Here is a 24,554-nt window from a genome sequence, read left to right as displayed (position 1 = left end):
CCTCATTTTACCTACCTTATAAAGGATGGAAGGCTGAGTCAACCTTGGGCCTGGTGGGATTCGAGCCTGCAGTAATTGCAGGCTGCTGTGTTTTAATAACAGGCTATCTTACAGCCTGAGCCACTACGGCCCTTCTTCATTGAGTTTCTCTCTCATTTTTTCCTGTCATTCTTGCCAGATGTTGAGAAACTGCTCACCAAAACAATGTGAACATGGAACCAAGCAACTTTTTCTGAATTCTTTTATTAGCTTTTTCATAAGTTTTCCATGGAAGCATAATTCTATGTGTCTCTGTATACAGAGGCAGAGTTGAGTAAGCATATTTAAATGTTGCCTGTTTTTCAGCAGACACGACCACCAATAGATCTGGGGTTCAATTTTGATGCCAACAAACAGCAAAGGCAACTGATAGCAGAACTGGAAAACAAGAACAGGTAAGATATTGAGAGGGAGGGAAAGCAAATGACAGCTTTTATGGGCTCTTAAGGAAGCAAGCTTTCTACATCCCTACCTAATTGGCTGAGCTGCTCACTTACTGCCATAGTCCTGATTTTCCTCCCTCCATAAATCTTTCTTTCTTTCCTTCCTTCCTTCCTTCCTTCCTTCCTTCCTTCCTTCCTTCCTTCCTTCCTCCCTCCCTCCCTCCCTGCCTCCCTCCCTCCCTCCCTCTCTCCTTCCTTCCTTCCTTCCTTCCTTCCTTCCCTGCTCAGGTTCAAGGTGACTATATTTTAGGGAGATAGAGCTGGTTTGGTGGGTTTTTTTATGGGGTCCAAGCCACAAACTGAGTTTGCTGGATATTGATTGTAATCAGTGAGGCAAGTTTCTCATGTTTTCTCTTAAGACATGTGCAAAATCCATCACTTTGATGATATGATTTCAGCCATTTATATTTATTTCTTTAAAAGTTTTTTATGGCCACCCATCTTAGAGCACAACTCTGGGCAGCACAAATATGTTTTATATTTTAAATATGCCATATAATATACTAAGCATATTAAAACAATAACAAAACTATGCCTCCAAAGCTGGAGGGGGAGGGGAGGGAAAACCTAGGTCATCCCATTTGCATGAAGGCATAACTGCCTCACCTAGTATTTTCATCTCCCCTCTCACTGTGCCTTGTTCTTTCCCTCCCTAAAACATTAAGTGCAACTTCCAGCCATCAGTTTATCATTTTCAATGCAACTTTGGAACCATAAATAGTTTTACAAAGCAGCAAATATTTAGAGAACAAAACCCCACAAGCTTGTATTGCTTATATATCTAATTTTCCTTCTTTTTCTTGTATTAAGAAATAATTTTCCTATAGCATTACAGAATCTTATGCTTAATAGGGTGTCTATGCTGTAAAAAGTGATCATTTTCCTTTAAGCTTTCTTAGATAAATGTGACGTTGCTTGAGATGTTTGAGTTCCTAAAGTAATAAGGGAGATACATATATCATAAAAAGAGTCCTGCCGGATTAGACTGTCGGCCCATCTAATCCAACATTCTGTGTCACACAAAGGTCTACTAGTGGTATTTGGGAAGCTCAAGTCTGGAATAAATCAAAAGACCTCTTATATTGGTTTTTTGAGAACAACCAGTATATAATGTCACCTGATATGGGAGAGATGGGCAACATAAAAAATTAAAAAATAATAAAATATAATAATTTTTGCTACCTCTTTAGGCAGCAGGAAACTGTGGTCAATATTAATGGTTTTTGATAAATTGATATTCAGTTCCCTTTTAAAGTAATTCAGTTTGGGGTTGTTACCATCTCCAAGTGCTGCCCTTGGTTTTTGCAATTTAATTGTGTGCTATCTGAGAAAATATTACTTTCTTTTTGTCTTGCAGTTAGTTTCAATACATGACCTTGAGTTTTAACACTGTAACAGAAGAAAATCTCCTCCATGTTATCTAAACCATGCAAGATTATATGTATCTGTAGTATACTTCCCTTTATTCTCTTTCCAATCTAAAGAGCCCCAGGTGTTGTAATCTTCCTCTGTAGGGAGCCATTCCCCTAATCATTAGTTGCCCCTTTTTGCACATTTTATAACACTATAATACTCTTTGTAAGGTGTGCAGTGAACAGAGCTGAGCACAATACAGCATGATCTCAGCCCATAGATTTCTATAATAACATTATTATATAGACATTTCTGTTTCCAGTTCCCTTCCTAATGGTTTCAGCCATGGGATTTGTCTTTTTTTATAGCAGCTGCTGCACATAAGAGTGACTTTTTCATTAAGCTGTCAATCATGATTCCAACACCCTTTTCCGTGTCAGCCCCTATCAGTTTAAACTCTATTAATGTATAGGAGGATATTTTTAGAGTATCAACTCCAAAAGGCACATTCAGGGTATTTGAGTAAAAAAGAAGAACCGTGTTTAACTAATTTCACATTTATTTTTCTAGAGAAATACTGCAAGAAATTCAACGCCTCAGACTGGAACATGAACAGGCTTCCCAGCCAACACCTGAAAAAGCCCAGCAGAATCCAACTTTACTGGCCGAATTAAGGCTATTGCGGTAATCAACAATCCCCTCCCAAATTAATTTAGGATAGTGATTACAGAAGGGCAAGGTAACAAGCAAATGAAATTATCCTTTTATTAATCTTGAATAGGCAAAGGAAAGATGAACTGGAACAACGAATGTCTGCTCTTCAGGAAAGCCGAAGGGAACTGATGGTACAACTGGAAGGACTCATGAAGCTGCTCAAGGTACATTCATGTCTGCACTCATCCTATGGCCAATGTCTCTGCGTTGCTAATTGGTCATTTGTGTTGTGAACTTCTATTTCAGTCCTTGGAGCGTGCTTTTTCAACTAATCTCTTCTTATCTGACATTTGAAGGGATTGGATTTGGGATTTGCTGCATACAAATTTGTGCTCTTTCACCAAAGGTGTTGGCCAGTGTTCTGAGATGAACTAGTTTAGTTGCTGAAGCATATAGGAATAGCATGGATTTGAGATGGCTCTTTTGCTAGATTTTGTCTTTGGTTAGTGGGAGTGAAACTGCTTGTTCCAGCTTTTAGCACTTGCTGTGTTTCCCTCTCCGCCATCATTCTTAATTGCTTCTTTCTGACCAAAAAAAAAAGTCCTCCAGGTTTCTACTTGATGCAGGAACTCTAAAGCTAGATCATCTCAGCAAAGGATTACCCAGCATCTGCTAAAAGGCTCTTATGAGGAAGAACTTGCCCTATATCTCTAACTTAAGGAAGGGTTTTTTTTGTCTCCAAGTGTAATCTATTGAGGGCTACATGCTAAGAGTGGCTGAGATCAGGGCCAAACGTGGGTGGGACAATCTTTTCTCTCCATGCCTCTTCCAGTGGGACAGCTTGGGGAGGGATAAATTGTTTTGCAAGAGACCTGAACTAATTGCTTGCAGAGGGCTTTTGAAATTAGGTTGAAAGCTGCATGCAACTTTAGGGAAAGAGCTTTTCTACCCTACTCTACATAATTGATTTCATTGATGGTTTGCTGTTACTGATAGAAAAACCTATTGAAATCCAAAATCTCCTCTTATAATTGAAGTCCTTAAATACAGCCATGCCCTCTGGGACAGCAGGCAGCAAGTCATTTTCTTTTTCTACCAAATCTTTGAAGACTCCTGCCCTGACCCTACTCAATCTTTTTTCCATGTTCTGTCAGCATTTCCTCACAGGTTTTGTCTTCCATAGTCCTGAACATTTTAGTTTCTAACATCTGAATCTGATCCACTGTATCTATAAAAATAGTTATTTAATTCAGTACTTAAATTATAGTCCTCAAATGGGTTGGAATATGGATACTCTTCTGTGAGGGTCATGGAGCAATTCAATGCACTTCTTTTTATGCTTCTTTTCACCCCATGAAGATAGACTGAGAGTGTTTAATTATTTGGTTTGCATTTGTCCAATGAATTAATAACATAAATGCTTTCACAGAATTTGGGGATGTTCTACTGAACCAATAAGATTTTCTCTTATCATTCATTCAGATAAGGTTCAGGGCCATTAGAATTAGGATTGGAAAGGAGTTTTAAAATGGACTGCTTCATAAGATCAATAAATTAGCAGGTATAAGTGGTCAATGTCAGCTTGTTATATATTATACTATACATTATCTCTGATACAACACCAAGTTGCTTTGAATAATAATTGCTAGGGAGAAGATCTAAAACAAACTAATTGTGTTTGTGATTTGTTTTGTGGACTTCCCTTATAAACTTCTTAGATCATTGCGGAAACAAAATGTTTGATTCAAATGAATTTATCTTATCTGGCAAATTCTTGTGTTTTCATGTGACCATAAATCCTCTAGGTGTGAGACACCGACAAGAAAAAACCCAGGGTCTGGCAGTGTTTTATATGATCCTTATTCCTTGTGTCTTTATGTGTTAGCTCACATTGGTATTCCCTCTAATACTCAACGGTGTTTGCATTTTCAAGATAACAATTATCCTTTTTTCTTTTTCTCTCATGTTCCAATTACAATTCTCTATAGGAAGAAGAACAAAAACAGGCAGTAAGTTAACAGCCTTGACACTCATTTTTCTTTGATTCTGCATGAAGCGTTTGGGTGTTGCGTTGGTCATGATGGGGTTGGATGCAAATAAATTGAGCAGCGTAGAGTCGCATTTTGCTATCATCTTTATTCCTGAGCAACCTTTTTTGTTCTCTATGAAGCATGAGCTTATTAACTCTTGACACAACTACTTCCCATCTCAAATGAAATTTGTTGCCTGACAGTATAACTAACCTTCTTCCAGGTTTTTAAATGTATATATCTGACGAGAATTAAAGGTTCAGTCCCTGTTGTGTATTCTGGTGGCTTTCTTTGGCCTGAGGTCTCTGATAGCAACATTTTCACTTTATGAATCTTACATTTGCCTGATGGCCATGAATGCATGCATAAATATGATTGCTCTGGGCTTCGGAGACCCTGAGCCTTGCAAGTTTGACAAGAGCTCAGCAAACTCCAACTTTCAATGGCTCAAAAGGAGGAGCAAGTGCCTTCCTTCCTCAAGATGTCTTTCAACCCAGCTCAGTATTAACTCTGAATACACTCCAGAGGGAGCCCTTTTTCTTTCCTAAGCAAGCAGCCATTACTGCAGCAGTTCTGTTTATGGCAGAATCGATTTAAACTTCAAGGTATACAAGACACTAGAAACTGATTTTGGGAAAATTAGACATATTTGCTATATCTGGAAATAAATCTTATGATAGATCCATCACTGAAGCAAATGTACTTCCAGAAACCCTAAATTAAAAGTTTACTCTGCTGACTTAAAGCTAAGATAACTTCCATTTGTACTATTGGTGCAAATCTAGTGCATTCTAATGCCTGATAATTTCTCATTCTGCCCATTTGTTCTTATGGTCTGTCAGCATAGAGCCAAATGGAAGGTGGTACTTTTAGTCTTCCAAATGTATCTGAAGGTAAAGATCAAAGAGAGTTGTTTGCTACAATTGTCTTCTTAATTTCCTCTGCCCCCACAAAACCATTTGCTCTTGCCTGCTCTCTGGATAGAGTAGATACCTATCAAGCAAGAAAAGAAAATAGCTTTTGAATGTTTATATTAATTAATTTAAAATACTTATATGGCCACCCATGTTACTTATGACTTCAAGCAGCTAAAAAAAATAACATATTAACCATAAAACAAAGAAAAAAATGATAACAATCAACATATTACAATGATATCAAAGTCTCAGTAAAATAAAAGCAAAACATGCAAATCATATAAACTAGGTTCATTTAACATCCTGGCTCAAAGCTTGGTAGAAATGTCAGGTCTTTAAGGCTTATGGAAGGCCAACAGAGTCCAGACTATCTGTGTTCTGTGTGGAATGGTGTTCCATAAGTCAGTCAAAGAGAAGGCATATATCCTGGATTTCATCATTTATCATTTTTTTCCTGACCAGAAGCTTCCAAATATTCTTCAAGGGCAGCCCATGTGATGTAGTAGTAGTAGTCCAGACAGGAGGTGACTAAAGAATGAGTAACCGTAAGTCGATTTCCCAATCTAGAAGTGGGTGGAGTTGGCGCACAAAATACCCTGTTTCCCCAAAAATAAGACCTATCCCGAAGATATAAGCCCTACCCCCCAAAATAAGCCCTACTTAAAAGCTTACATAGCTGCCCACCCAAAAACCTTTCTGTCTGGTTGCTTGTGGTGCTGCAGCCACAAGGTGAGGCGGGAGTGGTGGAGCTGCTCCACGCACCCTGCACTGCCTTACCTCAGGGTCCCAACAGCCAGGCAACCCACGTCCTGACACCTGCCTCGCAGGGGCAGCACCAACAACCATGTGCAGCAGGAGCCCCTATGGCCACCGGCCCACTTCTTTTTCTTGCTCACGGCCACAACAGAGCAGGAGGCTAAGTAGTGTGTTGGTTCTGCAGCTGGAAGGCGAGGCAGGTGCCGGGACATGGATGGCCTGGCTGCAGGGGCCCTGAGGTAAACTGGTGTGGGACATGTGGGGCAACTCCACATACCCCCACCTCCTGGCAGTGGCACTAACATGCTACGTAGCCTGCCCCACCAAGAGAAAGCAGAAGAATTGGGCCTCTAGTACATGGGAAAAAAATAAGACACACCCTGAAAATAAGCCCTAGTGCTTATTTTGGTGTCCAAAAGAAAATAAGACCTGGTCTTATTTTGGGGGAAACACGGGTAGATTTGTGCAAAGGCCCTCTTGGCTACAGTTGAATAGGTCCAAGTTGATAAGAAACAAGTCCAGGAGGAAACACCCCCCCCTCAAAGTTTCATACCAATTCTGGTTGGGAGAATCATCCTCATTCTGAGTTGAAATGGAACGGGAAAATACTCCAGTTGCAGAAGGCCTCAAGAGCTATAGCCAGAGGAACCCCTCTCCTTCCTTCAGAGAACCATTCACCATTATACAGACCCAGCCATATATCACCTCCCAGGTGATGGTAACCACCCAGAGAAGGGACATTGATTTAAAGCAAATGTGACTGAACAAATATGACCTTGATGGCCTTGTTCACCGAACAGGACAAATCAGCTAAAACCTTTCTGAAATAATGAGGCAAGACTGCCTCTTACACAATTGCATAAATTAATACAAGCAACTTTATTCTACAGATGTTGAACATAGACCTTGCAATGGCTTTGCTGAGGTTCCCTCGGTCCTTCCTTAACTAGAACATACCAAATCATCCTAATCAGGACTACTGTTTGCCTGTCCTCTTCACTGAATCACTGAAGATTATACTATCTATCTCCTTGGGAGAAAAATGGAAGATTTGCTGTTCAGGCAATCACACGTATGGATTGGCTATTCCACATGTGAAGTTAACAAATCCAGAGATGAATTAATTTGGTTCCACTGTGACCAATGCTCATTCAACTGTATGAAAAGATCCATCTTTTAGAGCACATCTGAGAGGTTTTGACATAATTTCTTTCCAGAACATGAAAGATAGGAGTGTTGTTCTGAATTGCTATCCCAGCTCGCCTTTTTCCCCCTTGATTCCCAACTCATCCATTCACTAAGCAGGCTTTTAAGTTTTGAATTCTATACCCAGTGAAACATGAGACGTCTTGGCTACACCGCCTAAAATAGAAGTCCCAATAACAAAAGGGCAGGGATACTTGATTTGATTGTGAGAGAGATTTATGGAACATAGTATATGTCATATATTTCCAAACTGGATTAGGAAACTCACCCAGTTGGGGAGGGTTTTCAAGACTTCACTATTTTAATTCTTATGTCTGCTAGTATATCTTATGTAGATTACTATAGATTACTATTTGTCATGTCTTTAAAACCTGAAAATATGCTTTGAACCAAATACTAAGTGGTGACTCACAATGAAGGCTGATTCATCACACTGCAGTCTGCAGAAAGTTACCTTCCAGGTTAACTTGGCTGCAATGAATTGGTCCTGGGAATTGGCTAAACATATCAGGCATTAGCCACTTGAATTGAGAATTATTGTCCACTTGCAGTAGCAGAGAAAGGATAACTCTTTCTACTTTTACTTAGACAATTAAATTAAGCTGCAATGATATTACTAAAAACATCATGATAAAACATTAATTGACATCTTTAAAAGATGGCTTTAGACTGCAGCAATCAAAGTCTGTGGAGGTTTCAACTAGAACTGAGCCTTCGTGAAATCTAGAGAGTCCTTCTTGATTCCTGGAAAGTACAGTCTTGCAGTTTTAAACCCTTCAAAGATACTCCACAAAAGCTTTTAATAAATGTGTTCGTCTGTAAGATGCTAGAAGAGTACTGTTTTTGCCCTATGTTGTTTTTCCAGAATTTGTGCTAGTTCTGCAGGGCAAACTTAAAGTCACATAATAGGAATTATTTTATTATTCTTTTAAGAGGAGATTGGACAGCCATTTGTCCAGAATGGTGTAAGAGCTCCTGCTTCAATGGGGTGGGGGTGGAATAGAAGACCTCTAAGATCCCTTCCAATTCTGTAATTCTGTAAAACTCCTGGGATGCTTGCTTTTGGTTCTTAGTTCTTTTCTCTGAGTATGGTGCTACCCTTGGTGGGTGGGGGGGAGAGCTACGTTTAAGCTTTTTTTTTTTTCCTTTTAAGCTGCTTTGCACATTCTCATGGAACATTGCACTATCAATCAGACAAGAGTGCTGGATTCCCCGCCCACCAAATGTGAGAGATGTCTATGCCTGGAATCATTTGATTTTCCGGGTGTTAATTGTGTCATGGAGGCAGGTTAGGAGCTACTTCAGTGAGGTACTTGCTTGCTGGAGGCTGTAGTTGTTTCTACATCCTGCCCCACACACATACAAGCCAGTCATTGGCATTTTGGGGGAAAATACCTTTGCTATTTTTTTCAAAGGCATTATAGATCAGGGGTCTCCAACCTTGGCAACTTTAAGCCTGGAGGACTTCAACTCCCAGAATGCCCCAGCCAGAAAAGCTGGCTGGGGCATTCTGGGAGTTGAAGTCCTCCAGGCTTAAAGTTGCCAAGGTTGGAGACCCCTGTTATAGATGACTATATCCAGATTCTGGATCCAAAGATCTCACTTCCTTTGAAAAAGATGACCATCATTCCTTCTTGAACCGACATCCGTATTTTTATTCAGGAAAATGACTTTTTAAATTTGTTTTCTTTATGGTTTCAAGTGAATTACTAGTAAGTAGACGTAGGCAGAGTGTTGCCTTCCCTGTTAGATAAAAGTAGAACTATTGGCTTGAACAGGTGTCTTCTTTCTGTTCGCCTGAAAGGGTGCTGCCTTATTTACTGGGAAAGGGATGCAGCCTGGCTCTGGATAATTCTGGATAGCACAGATGAGTGGAAGAAGGACTAGGCTTGTATAGCTGTGTGGTTCTTCTCAGGCTGGATGAAATGACTCTTTTGGCTCTTCAGGGTGAAGAGTTATGCCCTCCATACTGTTGCAAAATGAGCTCCATGGAAAGGGGGATGCTGGTTGCTTTTTCTCTGAGGATCTCCCCCCCACCCCACTTCTGTTCCTAGGCAGTCAGCAGTTCCCCCTTCACAGAAGTTAATCATTATGGTAGAGTTTGTGTTAGCTTTGCCGCAGAGTCCCACTCCCTCTCTACAAGGGAGGAGTTGTGCTAGAGGAATGTTGCCTCAGTCATTTATTCTGGCCTGGAACTTTGCGTGCAGCCTCAAGGAGGGGGAGCAAAGCTGAGGAGGGGTCTGGAGGCACTTCTTTTTTTTTCTTTTTGCTTTTAAACAGCCCAAATAGCTGCTTTGAATTAATGCTGGGACTGTGTCAGGCATGTGCGTGCAAGCCCTTCTGCTATGTCTTCGACACGCTCCGCCATCTTAGCTATTTCTGGCTCCCTCGTTCTGCATTCAGGGGAGGCTGCTGCATCAGCAGCCCCAACTCTAGGCTCCCCGACCACAGCTGCAGCAAGGACCTGAATGTGTGTCGGTGCACTTAATTAAATTATGCAATTCTCAACAATTAAACCGCATCTTCTGCCTTGTAATCTTGTCGATCCTGCCTGCTCTTTTTCCTCCAGCCTTTGATTAGACAGCTGTGCTTTTGGGGGGGGGCGAGAAGCCGGTGCCAACAGAGGCCCAAAATAGAACATATGAAATGGACGCTGCACGTCTCTTTCTCCCTCTACTGTACATTGCTGTCAGATGCCAGGAGCGCATGCTGTGGCCCCCTCTCCTGGCTGCACACAAGCACCTTTGCCTGCTGTGTTTCTGTGCAGCTCTTCTGAAGCCAGTAACCAAGAGGAGGATGACGTTTGTTTTGTTTAAACATGCAGCAGCGGCAGAAAGCAGGGAATAGTCCACACCAGCCATCTGCTACCTGGCTGCCTTCCATGCGCTCGGAAGACAGCAGTGCGCCGATGAAGTGCCTCTTTCATTCTGTTGCCATGATAACAGTCCTTCAGATTTTAGCTGGGGGGGGGTAAGGCAGAGAAGCTTTGAAAAGGTTATTAAGCTGCTAAAGTAACAAGCTTTTTGTGGGCCCCTTTATGGGAGATCGTTCTTAGAAGTTTTTTTGGGGGGGGGATGCACAAAGGGACAAGGAAGAGCAACATTTCAAGATAGGAACAGTGACCGGTTTCCACATGAGAGTAAAGATGGCCCAGCCAATTAAGACAGGTTTCAGGCTGATCTAATCCAGGTATGAAGTTTTACGTCCACATGTACATATTTACAGATCGAAGCCATGGCTGGTGAACAACATAGAGCTCTCTGTGTGTTCAGAAAAGCTTTGCAGAATAGAACCAGGGAAAGAGTACAATTAGCTAGCATATGTGCTACTGGTCAGCAGCAAATCTGCAGTGAAGAGTCTTCATTGCTACTGTGAAATATTTTGCTGGTTGCACTTAGCCCTTTGAAAAATGTGCTTGCATGAAAAAAGATGATTTCACCTCAGCTTAGAACCAAGTGATGTTGCCCTAATGCAAGAAGTGGGCTGACTTTAAATTTTCTGGGGATGGGAGAATGCAGTGGGAAAGGGATCATAATTCAGCAATGTGACTTGCCTAGAAATTTTCATGTTGGGTCTCCATTACATTTTCAGGCACACAACTGAGATAACCTGGGCTCTTCCAAGTGAAACTTCAGCTATCAGTTTTCTAGCTGCTCAACTGGAGAGAAATATGTATCTCTTAAGCTTATCCTAAGAAGCAATTCGGAATCTTGTGGGGATTTTTTTGAATCCATGATCACACCAGGGCTCTTTCATAGCACCTATTCATTTGAGTGGGCTTTGACATATTGTCAGGTTTTGTCAAATATTGTAGTACAGGGGTGTCAAACTCGATTTCATTGAGGGCCGCATCAGGGTTGTGTTTGACCTCGGAGGTCCACGGTGGGCGTAGGCAGGTTGGGTGTGGGCAGCTTGATGTCACTCATGTCAGAGGCGCCAGTGGTGGCCCAAGTGCTTTGCCAGCAAAAGCGGGCTCCCAAGCTCTGTTTCCAGCTTCGACGGCCTCTTGCAATCCTCTGCCAGTGAAAATGGAGCTTGGGATCCCGATCTCCGTTTTCGCTGGCAGAGGCACAGCGGGCTGGTCCTTTGTTGTCTCCAGGGCAGCCCTGCAGGCCAGATCTAAGCACCTGAATTTGACACCCCTGTTTGTAGTACATTGATTCTGCTTTTAATTTCATATCCAAATGTGGTTATTGGTGGGGGGTTTTTGGTTCATGATTGGCTTTGAATGTGATGAGCAAGAGCCAATTTATCCTCCAAACACATTCTTGATCATTCAGCCCCCTTGCCTGTCTATGAATAGGAGAATTTATTTGAATCTTAATGGGGAGAATGCCTGTAGAATTAAAGTATCATCTGGTTTTATTTCTTCAGCCAGTTCTCTGCTGCAGCTGTGTCAGAATTAACATCTATCAATCAGTGACTATTAGCCTTGAAGATAGAATGACCAAAAGCCATATGCTGAAGGTCTACTAGGCTTCTTGTGCAGTTGATTAGCCACTGCAGGAACAGACTCCTGGACTAGATGGACAGGGGTCTGATCCAGCAGGGCACTGCCTAGGTCAGTGTTTCTCAACCTCAGCAACTTTAAGATGAGCAGTCTACAGTTTCTGGGAGTTGGCCTTCGCTCATCTTAAAGCTGCTGAGGTTGAGAAACACTGGCTTGGATTTTTAGCTTCTTCCTTTCACAACAGAATAGAATAGAATAGATTTTTTTGTTGGCCAAGTGTGATTGGACACACAAGGAATTTGTCTTGGTGCATATGCTCTCAGTGCATAACAGTGCAAAAACAGATTTTGAGTAACTACAATTCTTGCAGTGTTTGTGTATGTTATGTCTCCTCACTTGCTGGGTCCTACAGAAATGGTGATGGTTTCAGAGCCAGTGTATTTTCTATATTCTTGAATGTGTTTTGACAGTTTTTATTTCTTGCTTAGCTCTCTTGAATATAGAAACAGATAGGATATAAATTAGCTATTTTTTAAAGGAGTAAATTTGTTCTTGGGCCTACAAAGAGAGGCTTCACCTGTTTTAGTTTAAGAAGTAAGAAGTCAGTTTTGAGATGTCCTGGTTGTAAAACCAGTCACTAGTCAAATGGCAGGCAATTGTAGGTTAGCCAACTCTGGAGTGAAAACATGTTTCTATTCTTCTCTCATGAATGTGCATGCCAGGAGTTTTAGCCATTGTTTATTATTCTGAGGAAACATCACAATCCAGGTGTAGAAAAACATTTAAAGGTTTATGAAAGTCATAAAACCAAATATAAAACAAGAGCATTCCTATATTACAGAAAAACATTGTTTTGATTATTGTAAAGCAGCATAAAAACCCAGGATCCCAGGGGAATCCTACCTGTTGTAATCTGCAGTGTAATGGTAATAAATGCTTGAGCAGTTTTATAGAGGGATTCATTCTTTGTGATTATTTGTCTGCCCCTCCCTCTGCAAACAAAAATGGATTTAACATTTATTTTTCAGAATGGAAAACGAATTAGGATCTTGCATTGTCTCAATTACACTTGCAGGGCAGGGATGAGGTGTCGTTGAGTGAGATTCTGACAGACAAGTCCCTGGAGTTTTCTTGGCAAAATATTTCAGAAGTGTTTTGCCATTGTCTGCTTCCTAGGGTTGAGATAAAGTGATTGGCCCAAAATGACACAGCTGGCTTTGTGCCTAAGGCAGAAATATGTATCCTGGTTTCTAGCCTGATTCCTTAACCACTACATATAACTATGCTTTAACCAGGGGCGGGATTCAGCTGGTTCGGGCCGGTTCGGGCATACCGGTAGCTCCAATGATCAGCTGAGAGTGAACCAATTCGCTCCAATGATCTGGTGGGCCCTCCCGCCCCACATGCTTTACTTACCTTTATCCTCTCAACTGATTCATGCGACAGAGCAGATTGCTGCACCTCAGCTGTGTTAGTCCCCAGAAGTAACATGGAAGTTTAGTTTTGTCAAAACTTGCATGCGTGCAAAGCACCCAATCATCCAACCAGTTGTTAAACCAGCAGGATGCCACCACTGGCTTTAACCACTGATGTCTTAATCACTTACACTAAGCCTGCATCTAACCATTGTACAAAAAATACAGTACTGATTTTCCTTCCTGTCCTTGTGATACTAGCTTTATCTCATCCCAGCCTATGACTGAGAACTTAGTTCTCCTTACCTATATTGGTGGTAAAAGTGTTTTTCTCCTTGTTTGAACCCTATCCAAAGAAGTTGTTACTTCCAGAGACAAGTCGGTAGCCAGCAGTTAGTAAGAATAGTAATATAGAATGGACAATGGAGAAAGCTCATTTCATGCCAATATACTTTTCTGCCATCTCAACAACGATTGGAAAGAATTCCAGTTATGGGAATTCAGTGTGTCCTAAAATTATGATCTCTTCTTTCTTAAGGAGAAATCCCATATGAACTTATTGCAGGTGTTAGCGGAGAACGAGTTTGAAGTACCTTCAGAGAGAAAGAGAGAGAGAGAGAAAAAAAATGTTTAGCCTTAGGCTCTTTCTGATTCACTATTCATTGTTCACGTTTTCCGAGCATCTGAAATAAAGATGGTTGCTCTTTATGATCTCTATTAAATTCTAATTCAGACTTGATGGGACATTGTTCCTCAGAAGGTCATCCTGCTTAAAGTCAAAATAAACAGTAGAAACAAAGGTGGCAGAGTGTTAGACAGGTAGATTAACCTGGTGTTCATCTGCTTGGAAATAAGTTTCTTAAAATGTACAAGACAACTGCTGTATTGCATTTTGTGTGTATGAATATAAGAGGTCTTTCTTTGGTTTTGTATTGTGATCAATTACCTTGGGCTTTTTTAAAAACCAAGAACAATCCCAGCATTCAAAGTCATGATTTTCTTAAGTCAATAGCTTGCTATGACTTAAAATTGCCTTTAAATTGCCTGATTGCTTTTTCCTATAGGGGGTTAAAAAGTTTTGCGGCTGGAAAATAATTCTTTCTGACAAGGATCAAGAAAACTCCATTACTGATTTCCAATTTTTAACCATCGTGTTAACTCCACTTTGGAAAAAAGCTCCAAACATTTTCGTCTTAATTTTTTCTCCAGATGGGGTTGGAACTTATAGAAATCTTTGGCAAAACAATTGCTGGTAGCATTTCATTTTCAAATTTTCAATGCAAATCACATTCTTCTGAAAAGTAGACTTCCAGATAGCTTACTGCTCTCCCTAAAAATCAAACACAGCCATACTGTTTTATCATGAACCAAAAAACCTCCCAAACATTTGGTAGTGCCAGTTTAAGTGGTTCACCTACGCATCAGGAAAACTCTGCATCTGCCTCCAAAGATATCCCGGTATTTTTATGGTGCCACCATCAATCCAGTGGTGGTTCATCAGAACTAAGCAAATCCAGCTGTTCAGCAAATATCACAAAAGAGATTTTTCAGCAACATGCTTCTGATTTATCAAGAATGCATACCAATCTCCTACTCTTTGCCTTTTGATTTGAGAGGGTGATCCTCCTGCCATGTCCGCTGCCGCCTAGCTTGCCAGTTACCTGTAGCAAATGCGATAGGCACAAAGGAAAACCAGCCTAGTTTCTTTTTGATTTGGAACATTTTTTAAATGAATGACTGTGATTAAACAGAGCTCAAAACTGTACAAAAAAAGTAGGAGTGCTTTTGCATTTTCCAGCATATGTCATTAGAATATTTGTAAAAAAAAAAAAATCAGCCCAGAGATGACAGATATGAAGTCTAAAGTTTAAATCTGGTCTCAATATGGGGCTTGTAAATTGTACATTTGTTGCTGGTAGATGTGGTACTTCACCTGGCATTTGAGAACTAAAATGTGATACTTTCCCTTAACTCAAAGCCACACAACACAAAGCCGCAGTTCTTGTTTGTTCCAATATATTTATTATATAGCCCAGTGGTAGTCAACCTGGTCCCTACCGCTCACTAGTGGGCGTTCCAGCTTTCATGGTGGGCGGTAGGGGTTTTGTCTGATACTGAAGCACTTTCCTTTTTTTAAAATTTAATTGACTTTTTAAAAAGTTTTCATAGCATTATCTAAAAATATTTTCATTAGGTTTTCATAAAATTCCCCGTGACAATTTAAATTTCTGAAAATATACTATTTTTATTGCCTGCCCATAAGTTTAGTTCACATTACGTAAGTTACTTTTACTACTAACAGAGATACAAAAGCGGGCGGTAGGTATAAAAGGGTTGACTACCCCTGATATAGCCTTACATATAATATAGCTTTATATTTTTTTTCAAAACTAGGGGAGCTACATTTGAAATTTTGAGAGCAGATTATAGATACTGATAAATAGGATGGTATTTATTTATTAAATTTATATGCTGCCTGTCCGCCTAGAGTGACTCTAGGCAGCTTACAAACAGAGTAAAAGCAAGGTAAAATATTATGATCGTAAATATTAACATTAACAAATAGCAACAGCAATAAGACTTACATACTGCTTCATAGTGCTTTACAGCCCTCTCTAAGTGGTTTACAGAGCCAGCATGTTGCTCCCAACAATTTGGATCCTCGTTTTACTGATCTTGGAAGGCTGGAAGGCTAAGTCAACCTTGAGCTGGTCAAGATCAAACTACTGGCTGTGGGGAGAATTAGCCTGCAATACTGTATTCTAATTACTGTGTCACCCAGCTCACCACAAAGATGGCAAGGAAGGGAGCAAGGCACAAACGGGGTGGAGTAGAATTTTCCCTCAATTCATTAACTACTGGTACCTACCATTAGCAACATGCTCCCATCAAGACCTCAGGCCAATAGGCAGGGCCAATTTTTAAGGCCCCTGTGGAAGGCCAAGAGGGTGGGTATGCAGTGTGTAGTATGATACTTGTGGCCATTCATAAAACTCCTGAAGGCAAAACAGATGTGAAGTTCCCCACATTCATTCTAGCATTCCTCATGTTTTCTGTCCGTGGAATTTTGTTTTTTTTTCCAGGCAAATGGACCAAGTTTATCTAATTTGTAGACTTTTTTGCATCTTAGAGTATAAAATAAAGTTTTAATGCATATAATAAATTGATTTTCTTTGGTCAATAAATTTGGTTTTGCAATATATATTCAATATATTTTGAGGAAGCTATATACCAGTGATGGTAAAAAGGGAGCATGCGTGCACTTGTGCGCTTCACACGCACACTCATCTACTTGGAAGAGGAACTGCCCAGGGCACATGTACGCCCCCAAAAATAAACTTCTGGTTTCCAGAGTGCACATGTGCACCGGCCAGCTACCCTGTTTTCCCCAAAATAAGACATCCCCTGATAATAAGCCCAACCGGGCTTTTGAGCACACGGCAATAAGGCCAAGCACTTACTTTAGAGTTCAAAAAAAAAATAAGACAGGGCCTTATTTTCGGGGAAACACAGTAGTCTTCAGGTTCCTGGCACGCATGCACGTGCAACGATCAGCTGGCCGGCGTGCATGCTCACGCAGGAAAACGGAAGACCAGCTCTTCCAGTTTCCGGCACTGCTGCATGCACGAAGGCCAGCTGATCATTGCATGTGAATGTGGGCCAGAAACTGGGAAGAGAAACAAGCAACGCCGCACATGCCAGGCAATATGGCTCTGTGTGCCACTTTGGGCATGCGTGCCATAGGTTCGTCATCCAGCTATAGACAATCCCTTAATGGACCATCTCGGACAATCCCTTAATAAATCCATCTCGGAATTCATCAGATTCATCTATTCTGGCTTTCTCTAATCTGGTGATTTCCATACGTACTGAAAACTTCTCCAATAATCCCTAATTGGCTACAGAAACAATAACTTGTCTGGGATGAATCCTAAAACATTTAATTTTATCCATAGTTTTGCTTCTGCTTTTCTTTGGCTCCAAGACAGCATAACCAGCATACAGGAAGAACAAAGCCCTTTATCAAGCAGCTGAAGACTATGAGAAATTACTGGAGGACTTGATTGGGGCATGACAGCTAAACTCCTTCTTTTGAAGGGGAGAACATGCAGTGACTTGACTCTTCCCATGTACACATCAGTCTTCAGCAAGACAGCAGGTTCCTGTCTGGTGTAGCCATAGTTTGTGCGGGAAAGAGCTGTAAAATGGAATAGAAACTTTCCACCTGGTTTGAAACTTTTGACATTATTGGCCCAAGAACAAAAGCACGATCAATATAATATGAGTGGAGCAAGAGCAGAATAAAGAAAATTTCAAAGCCATTCACATACAGTTGATACAGAAAAACTACATACCTTTTTTAAAAAGTCAATTTTTTGAGATGTAAAAAATCAGACTAAGATAAATCACTTCATTTTTCCCCACCTTTAATAAAACACATAAGCTGTACAATTCAATTAAAAACAAATTTAAATATGACGAATACAGGAGATTGTTAGCACATGTAGTACACAATCATCAGTGGTCAGAAATTCCTGTAGCTCCTTTAATGTTGCCGTAGACCTCTTGGCAGCCTCTTGAACCAGTTTTCCTCTTATTTTTTCATCAATTTTGGAGGGACATCCAGTTCTTGGCAATGTCATCATTGTGCCATGTTTTCTCTACTTGTTAACGATTGTCTTCACTGTGTTCCATGGTATATCCAATGCCTTGGAATTTTTTTCTACGCTTCTTCTGACTGATATCTTCCAACAAAGAGATCTCTTTGGTGCTTTTTTAAGCTCGTTGCAGACCCTGGCTTTTGCTGTTAGAGACAACTGAATAAGTGTCAGAAAAATCTTACTAGATCAGCTGAACTTTATCAGAGTCACTTTAGTTGATGGTGTGCAGTGGTGAAATCTGAAGCAGTTTACTACCAGTTTGCTGGCTGTGCATGCGCCCTGCATGCGGGAATGCTCACTATGCACCACGCACCAAATGCAAGATGCGCGTGCGCAGTGCACACCAAAAAGAGACATGGGGTAAGGAGGCACGCAGAGGAGTGATCAGCTATGGCACGCAATCTTTTTTTTTACTTTTACAAGCATTTTTTAACAACCTATTCGTCCAAATAGGTTGTAAAAAAATGCTTGTAAAAGTAAAAAAAAAGACTCTGACGATCAGGCAGCTCAGCTGTGATCGTCAGAGCCTTTTTTTTTTTTTTTTTGCTTTTAAAAGCATGAGGTGCGTGCGCCTGTTTGCTTGAGGCTGAGAAGAAGGAGAAGACTTGGCTGAACTTTTCTGCCTCCCTCTTTTCTGACGCTGGCCAGGCGGGTGAGCAGCCTCCTGACCAGTGTCCTCCCAGCAGGGCTGTGTTAGCTTCAGGCCGGCACTGTCCTGATGTGTCCCGCTGCAGCCGCAGCCTTGCTCGCTGTTGGACTCACCAGCTCCAATGGTTGCAGCACCATGCCTCCCACTCCCCACAAGTATGGTGAGCCCCGAATTGGGACTTGACAGCATGCTTTTCACTCCAAGCAGCCCGGACTTAAAAACTCATGGCTAGGGTGGAGGAACAGTCCTTCTTAACAAGCTCAAAGCTGAGTTGTGTCAAGGTTCCAGAAATACCTCTTCTGCGTAAAAGAAACTCAGAGACATTTCTTTTCCAGAGTTCTTTACTAGCATGAGGAGACTGGCACACGATGAGTGCAATTCCAAAACTGAACTTCCGGATTCTTTTCCCAGTTATACAAACCCCAAGAGTCCCACCCCCCTGACCCCTTTGATGGTCACATGGTCCCACGTTCTTCCAGTTCATTTGAATATCTTCTTGCCACTCTTCCTGCAGACGTTAACACCATCCGACCTTGACCGCTTGAAGAATGTTACCATACCCCTCAACCCCCCCTCCTCCCCTCAGGGGAAAAATGTGGCAGCGTCTGGAACCCTAAAGTCTAATATGGTTTCCAGGCCTGACAGGAGTCCCCCCTTGGAAAAGAAGCTATATCCTAGGAAAGAAAACAAAGAGTCGATAAAGAAGAGTGTCAGTGGTCCACAATTCCCTTCTACCCCCCCCCCCTCCAAGAGCTTTCTTACGTTTGTCAGGGAATGTGTCGTGAAATTGTTTAATCAAATTGTCCGCATTTACTTTCCAACTTTTGACCCAAGTAGATTCAGATAATGGATATCCCTTCCAGTGGACTAAATATTGTAATTGACCTCTGTATAGTCTAGAGTCAAGAATTTTCTTGATTTCATAGTGGGTTTCACCTTGGATTATCAAGGGGGGTGGGGGAGCGGTAGGGTGAGGTCTCAGATCAGACTGTCTAGCAGGTTTTAATAAGCTGGTATGGAATACCGGGTGTATTTTCCCCAACATGCGAGGGAGTTTGAGTTGGACGGTAACGGGATTAATAATTTTTACAATGGGGAAAGGACCCAAAAATTTTGGACCGAATTTTCTGCTGGGTATCCCTAATCTTAGATACTTAGTAGACAAAAAGACTTTATCTCCAATGCGAAAAGGGGGTTGAAGGGAACGGTGTTTGTCAGCTTGGGCTTTGTAATTCCGAGCTGTCACAGCTAAGGCCTTTTTTGTGTTTTCCCAACCTTTCTTCAACGAATTCATCCAGTCTGTTAGGGAAACCGAAGTGGGGGGTTGCACGGGGAGTTCAGGCATTGGAACGAAGTCCATGCCGCTGGTTACTTGAAAAGGGGTTAACCCCGTGCTGCTGTATACCGCATTATTATATGCAACCTCTGCAAATGGTAACAAGTCGGACCAGTTTTCTTGTTGGTAATTTACGTAACACCGTATGTATTGTTCCACCATCGAATTTAATTTTTCAGCCGCTCCATTAGTCTCCGGATGGAATCCAGAACTAAGTCCTTGAGATGACCCAATGGACCGTAGGAACTCCCTCCAGAACTTGGCTGTGAATTGAACACCCCTGTCAGATATTATCCTCTTAGGGACTCCATGCAGTCTGTAGATGTGTTTGAGGAAGAGCTTTGCTAATTTTCTAGCTGATGGCAATCCGCTGCACGCAGTGAAGTGGGCCTGTTTAGAGAACAAGTCTACTACGGTCCATATCACTGTATTTCCCCCACTAGGTGGGAGTTCAACAATAAAATCCATGGCAATCTCTTCCCAGGGTCTGGTGGGTTCGGCTATGGGTTGTAGGAGTCCAGGGGGTTTACCTGGTCTGGACTTCATGGTGGCGCAGGTAGCACAGCTCCTGACATAGTCTTCGACATCTGATTTTATTTTCGGCCACCAGAATTGTCTTCTAGCCAAGTGGAGAGTTTTTAAAAATCCAAAGTGACCTCCTAGGCGAGAGTCGTGGCTTCTCTGTAGTATTGGCAACCGCATAGCTACAGGTACATAAATTTTGGTGCCCTTCCAGGGTATCCCATCCCTTAAGGTGAGGTCTGGGAAGTTTTCTTTAAACCAAGCATCGTCAGTGAGTGCTGATTTTAAGTCCGCTAGCAGTTTATTTGGTGGGATGTTAGTACTGCGGCGTGATCGCGGTTGAGTAAGTGCTTGGCTGGCCGGTTCGCTATCGGGGATCATCGCATGTATCACCTCTTCGCATTGGCTGTCAAATTGTGGTTTCCTAGATAGGGCGTCAGCCAGTAGATTTTGGTCGCCTGGGATGTATTTGAGGGTGAAATGGAAGCGCTTGAAAAACTGAGCCCATCGAACTTGTTTGGGAAAAAGCTTTTGGGTTTTTTTTAAGTATTCGAGGTTTTTGTGGTCCGTCCACACCTCGAACGGTTCTTTTGCCCCTTCAAGGAAGTGTCTCCAGGAGAGGAGTGCCCAACGTACCGCAAAAGCTTCTTTTTCCCAAACTGCCCATCTGCGTTCAGTGTCGGTCAGTTTTTTAGATACGTACGCGCAGGGCATAAGGTTGTTCTCGGTATTCCGTTGTAATAAGACAGCGGCTACTGCTATATCACTTGCATCAGCTTGGACCACAAAAGGTTTATTTGGATCCGGGTGTTGAAGAATCAGTTCCATCGAGAAGAGGCGTTTCAGGTGTTCAAAAGAACGTTGGCAGTCCATTGTCCAAGGTAGGGGTTGGTTAGGTTTGGGTTTGGCGGGTAATGGCCCAGTTTTTAGTAATTCTGTTAATGGTAGAGCTTTGGAATAATGTCAAGGTTCCAGAAATACCTCTTCTGCGTAAAAGAAACTCAGAGACATTTCTTTTCCAGAGTTCTTTACTAGCATGAGGAGACTGGCACACGATGAGTGCAATTCCAAAACTGAAGTTCCGGATTCTTTCCCCAGTTATACAAACCCCAAGAGTCCCACCCCCCTGACCCCTTTGATGGTCACATGGTCCCACGTTCTTCCAGTTCATTTGAATATCTTCTTGCCACTCTTCCTGCAGACGTTAACACCATCCGACCTTGACCGCTTGAAGAATGTTACCATATCCCTCAACCCCCCCTCCTCCCCTCAGGGGAAAAATGTGGCAGCGTCTGGAACCCTAAAGTCTAATATGGTTTCCAGGCCTGACAAGTTGCAAGTCTGGGTTCCCCACATGAGAGCTGGAAGTCCGGTACTCCAGTGTACTCCTCTCTGTTTCCATCTATGGAAAAAGTCTGCCCTCACAATCGCACGTCTACAGCCAGAGCTGGGTTTGCAGCTCTCGTGTGGGAAACTCAGGCTTGCAGCAACAGTTTTGAGCTTGTTAAGAAGGACTGCTCCTCCACCCCAGCCATGTGTTTTCCAGTCTGGGCTGCTTGGAGTGAAAAGCATGCAATATGTTGCCGCTCCCGGGATTCCCTGCACGAGCACTGGAAGAAAATTGGCCAAGCTCCCAATTCCTGAACTGGCGAGAGATTCGCTGTCGTACTGGTGAGTACGTATGGACTGAGTAGGCTTTTTGTTCCCACCCCCTCCCCATCCCGATCCAGTGTGGTGTGGAAAACAGGGCGTTTCCATGGACCTTTCTCTTTTTCCCCCACCCCAGTCTCTTTTTGCCAGTATTCGGCAGGCAGGCAATACTCTCTAGATGGGTTTTTATTTTGCCAGCCCAAAGGCGGGGGGTGGGGTGGGGGGAAGGTAGGAAATCGCCCCATCTCTGCACTCAGTGACTGAGTGGGCGTGGCCAACAATGTCACTCATCACAAGGTGCCACCTCGCCTTGCCATGAGTGACGTCAAGTTGGCCATGCCTACCCAGTCACATGACCACTTACCCATGCCCACCTAGCCATGCCCATAGAACCGGTTGTTAAATTATTTGAAACCCACCACTGCACCAGACCAAACTGGCTTAATTATTGCTGACTAAAAACCCCTTATATGATTTTGCATCAAACAGAAACAAATAACTTTTTATTTATGGTTTTGATTGTTAGAAACTATTAGATAATAGAAAAGATAGCTTTCTTGTAACAATAAGAGATAATTATGCCATCATATTTCTATGATTTGCTGCAGAAGAAATTGGAAGCTTCTTTCTATTTCTTTTTATTTATTATTTATTTTGCATCTTAGTTCTTTCCTTTCTTCCTCTTTTTTTTTCTTTATTAGTTTTTGTTAGTTTTTATCTTCTGGTCAAACGTTTCTAATATTTGTACAAAAAAAAAAATCCAAAAAGTCCATGATAGGATTGAATCCAGTTATTAGCTAATTGTTGTGTACGGTCTTGTTTGAAGGTCAGCTTAAACTTTAGAAAAATACCAACATCCACCATTATGTGACTCTGCCATCTGCCTTTACTCTGAGAGAAATAGTTGCAACGAAGCCCAGCAACTGGAGTGTCAGTAGGAGAACTGGTGCAAAGCCTACCTGAGTTTATTCTAGTGAAGTCTTGCATCAGGGGTCAACCACCACGGCACTCCTCAAATTTAGCTTTGTAAAAACTGACTTCATTTCGCTTCCAAGGGCATCAGATTCCTTTTCCAGACTCTGTGACAGTAAGGTTTCCATAGTAGCAAATGTGATTCAAAGGTTGGAGCTGCTTCTGGTAAAGAAAACAGGAATAAAAACCAGATGAAACGACACGAACTGAATATGGGAGGATGTGCAGAGGTTATGCATGTTAATGGGTAATTACAGTATTAGTCACAAATGCTCAGTCCAAAAACAGCTATGAGTGTGTCTCACCATTTGTGTGCACATCAAAGACAAGACTTGCAAAGCTTACTTTACACATCAATTAATAAAATAACAGACAGTTGGAAAGGAAGTAACAGGTAAAAAAAAAACTTTGTGAGCAAAAGAAACGTGATTAACTTTCAGTTCAAGCCTAGCAAAAGCTGAGTTTGGTATAAAAAGGGGCTTAAATCAAGGGTGTTAAATTTGTGACCCGCGGGCCAGATGTGTCATGTGCTGGCCATGCCTACCCCCGTTTTAGCAAAAAGGGGAAAGTTGCGATACATCACATGACGACACCATGACCCTGGGAGTTTGACACCTCTCCCTTAAATTATTACTTAGCTGGACAAAGCAGCAGGAAAGGTCAGTGCTTGCTTCTTGTTGGGACTTGGAGAATGGCAGCCTCCCAAGAGTTGAAGTGTTTGGTTCTATATTCCTTCATATCCTTTTGGTCAGCTATAATGTCCCAGCATGCATTCATTGCATAGCTTGATCTTTTCCCCATCTGGAAAATCAGAAATATTTTCATTCTCATTCACAAGAAGTGATTCATAACGAAGTACGAATATCACCAATTTAATTTTCATGGTGAGTACAACTGTGGTTTCTGTCCAATCATGGCATCAGTGATATGTTATTCAAATTATTCCTGACCAAAATCGTAGATATTCATAGAGCAACATAGACTCTGTAATGCAAATCAGGTTTCAACAGTATCTTACATCCCCCAGCCAGACCAATGAGTCAATTAATCTCCAAACTTTCTCCCCTGTGGTTTTTCACTATTACACCAACATAACTGAAGAGCTAATTCCCCAGAATCCATTCATATGTGGACAGTGAATACAACACATACAGCCCCCTTGAGAACACATTACCAGCTCTGTTTATGCATCATTTAATGCCAGTTGTGTGTATGCTGAATGTTTATGCCTTTGGTACGGGGTACAAACTTCAGCTGAGAAACTCAAATTCATTCTTCTTCGCTTGATATTTCGATACTATGTCAAAGTAGAATTCAGTTTATACAACTGTAGTAATTTACTGTATATACAATATGTTACCTTATAACAAATTCGATACATTAATAATTTGAAATAAAATTATTAAGTAAAAAATGTTGCAAAAAAAGAATTAAAGCATTCGGGATTTAAAAATTAAAGATAGGTATAGTGACACATAGAAAACTCACTTCTGGGTCCTTT

General features: G+C 41.6%; 1 protein-coding gene across 6 annotated transcripts in view; it reads left to right on the top strand.

Moving 5' to 3' along the window:
* DTNB (dystrobrevin beta) overlaps nucleotides 1–24,554 on the top strand; it is a 99,454-nt gene that overhangs the window by 57,220 nt on the left and 17,680 nt on the right. For 3 of the 6 annotated variants that reach the window (XR_009152876.1, XM_058164696.1, XM_058164693.1), the window contains 4 exons: nucleotides 346–434; nucleotides 2,406–2,519; nucleotides 2,617–2,713; nucleotides 4,478–4,498. Coding sequence is in view for 5 of the 6 variants with exons in the window: in XM_058164696.1 (XP_058020679.1) it covers nucleotides 346–434; nucleotides 2,406–2,519; nucleotides 2,617–2,713; nucleotides 4,478–4,498 (321 nt within the window). In the remaining variant the exon portion in view is untranslated. The remainder of the gene's footprint in view (nucleotides 1–345; nucleotides 435–2,405; nucleotides 2,520–2,616; nucleotides 2,714–4,477; nucleotides 4,499–24,554) is intronic. The other 3 variants (XM_058164697.1, XM_058164695.1, XM_058164694.1) reach the window with 3 other exon arrangements.

The sequence above is a fragment of the Ahaetulla prasina genome, chromosome 1 (genome assembly GCF_028640845.1).
Source record: "Ahaetulla prasina isolate Xishuangbanna chromosome 1, ASM2864084v1, whole genome shotgun sequence".
NCBI classification, from domain to species: domain Eukaryota; kingdom Metazoa; phylum Chordata; class Lepidosauria; order Squamata; family Colubridae; genus Ahaetulla; species Ahaetulla prasina.
This window is presented reverse-complemented; position numbering and strand designations above follow the sequence as displayed.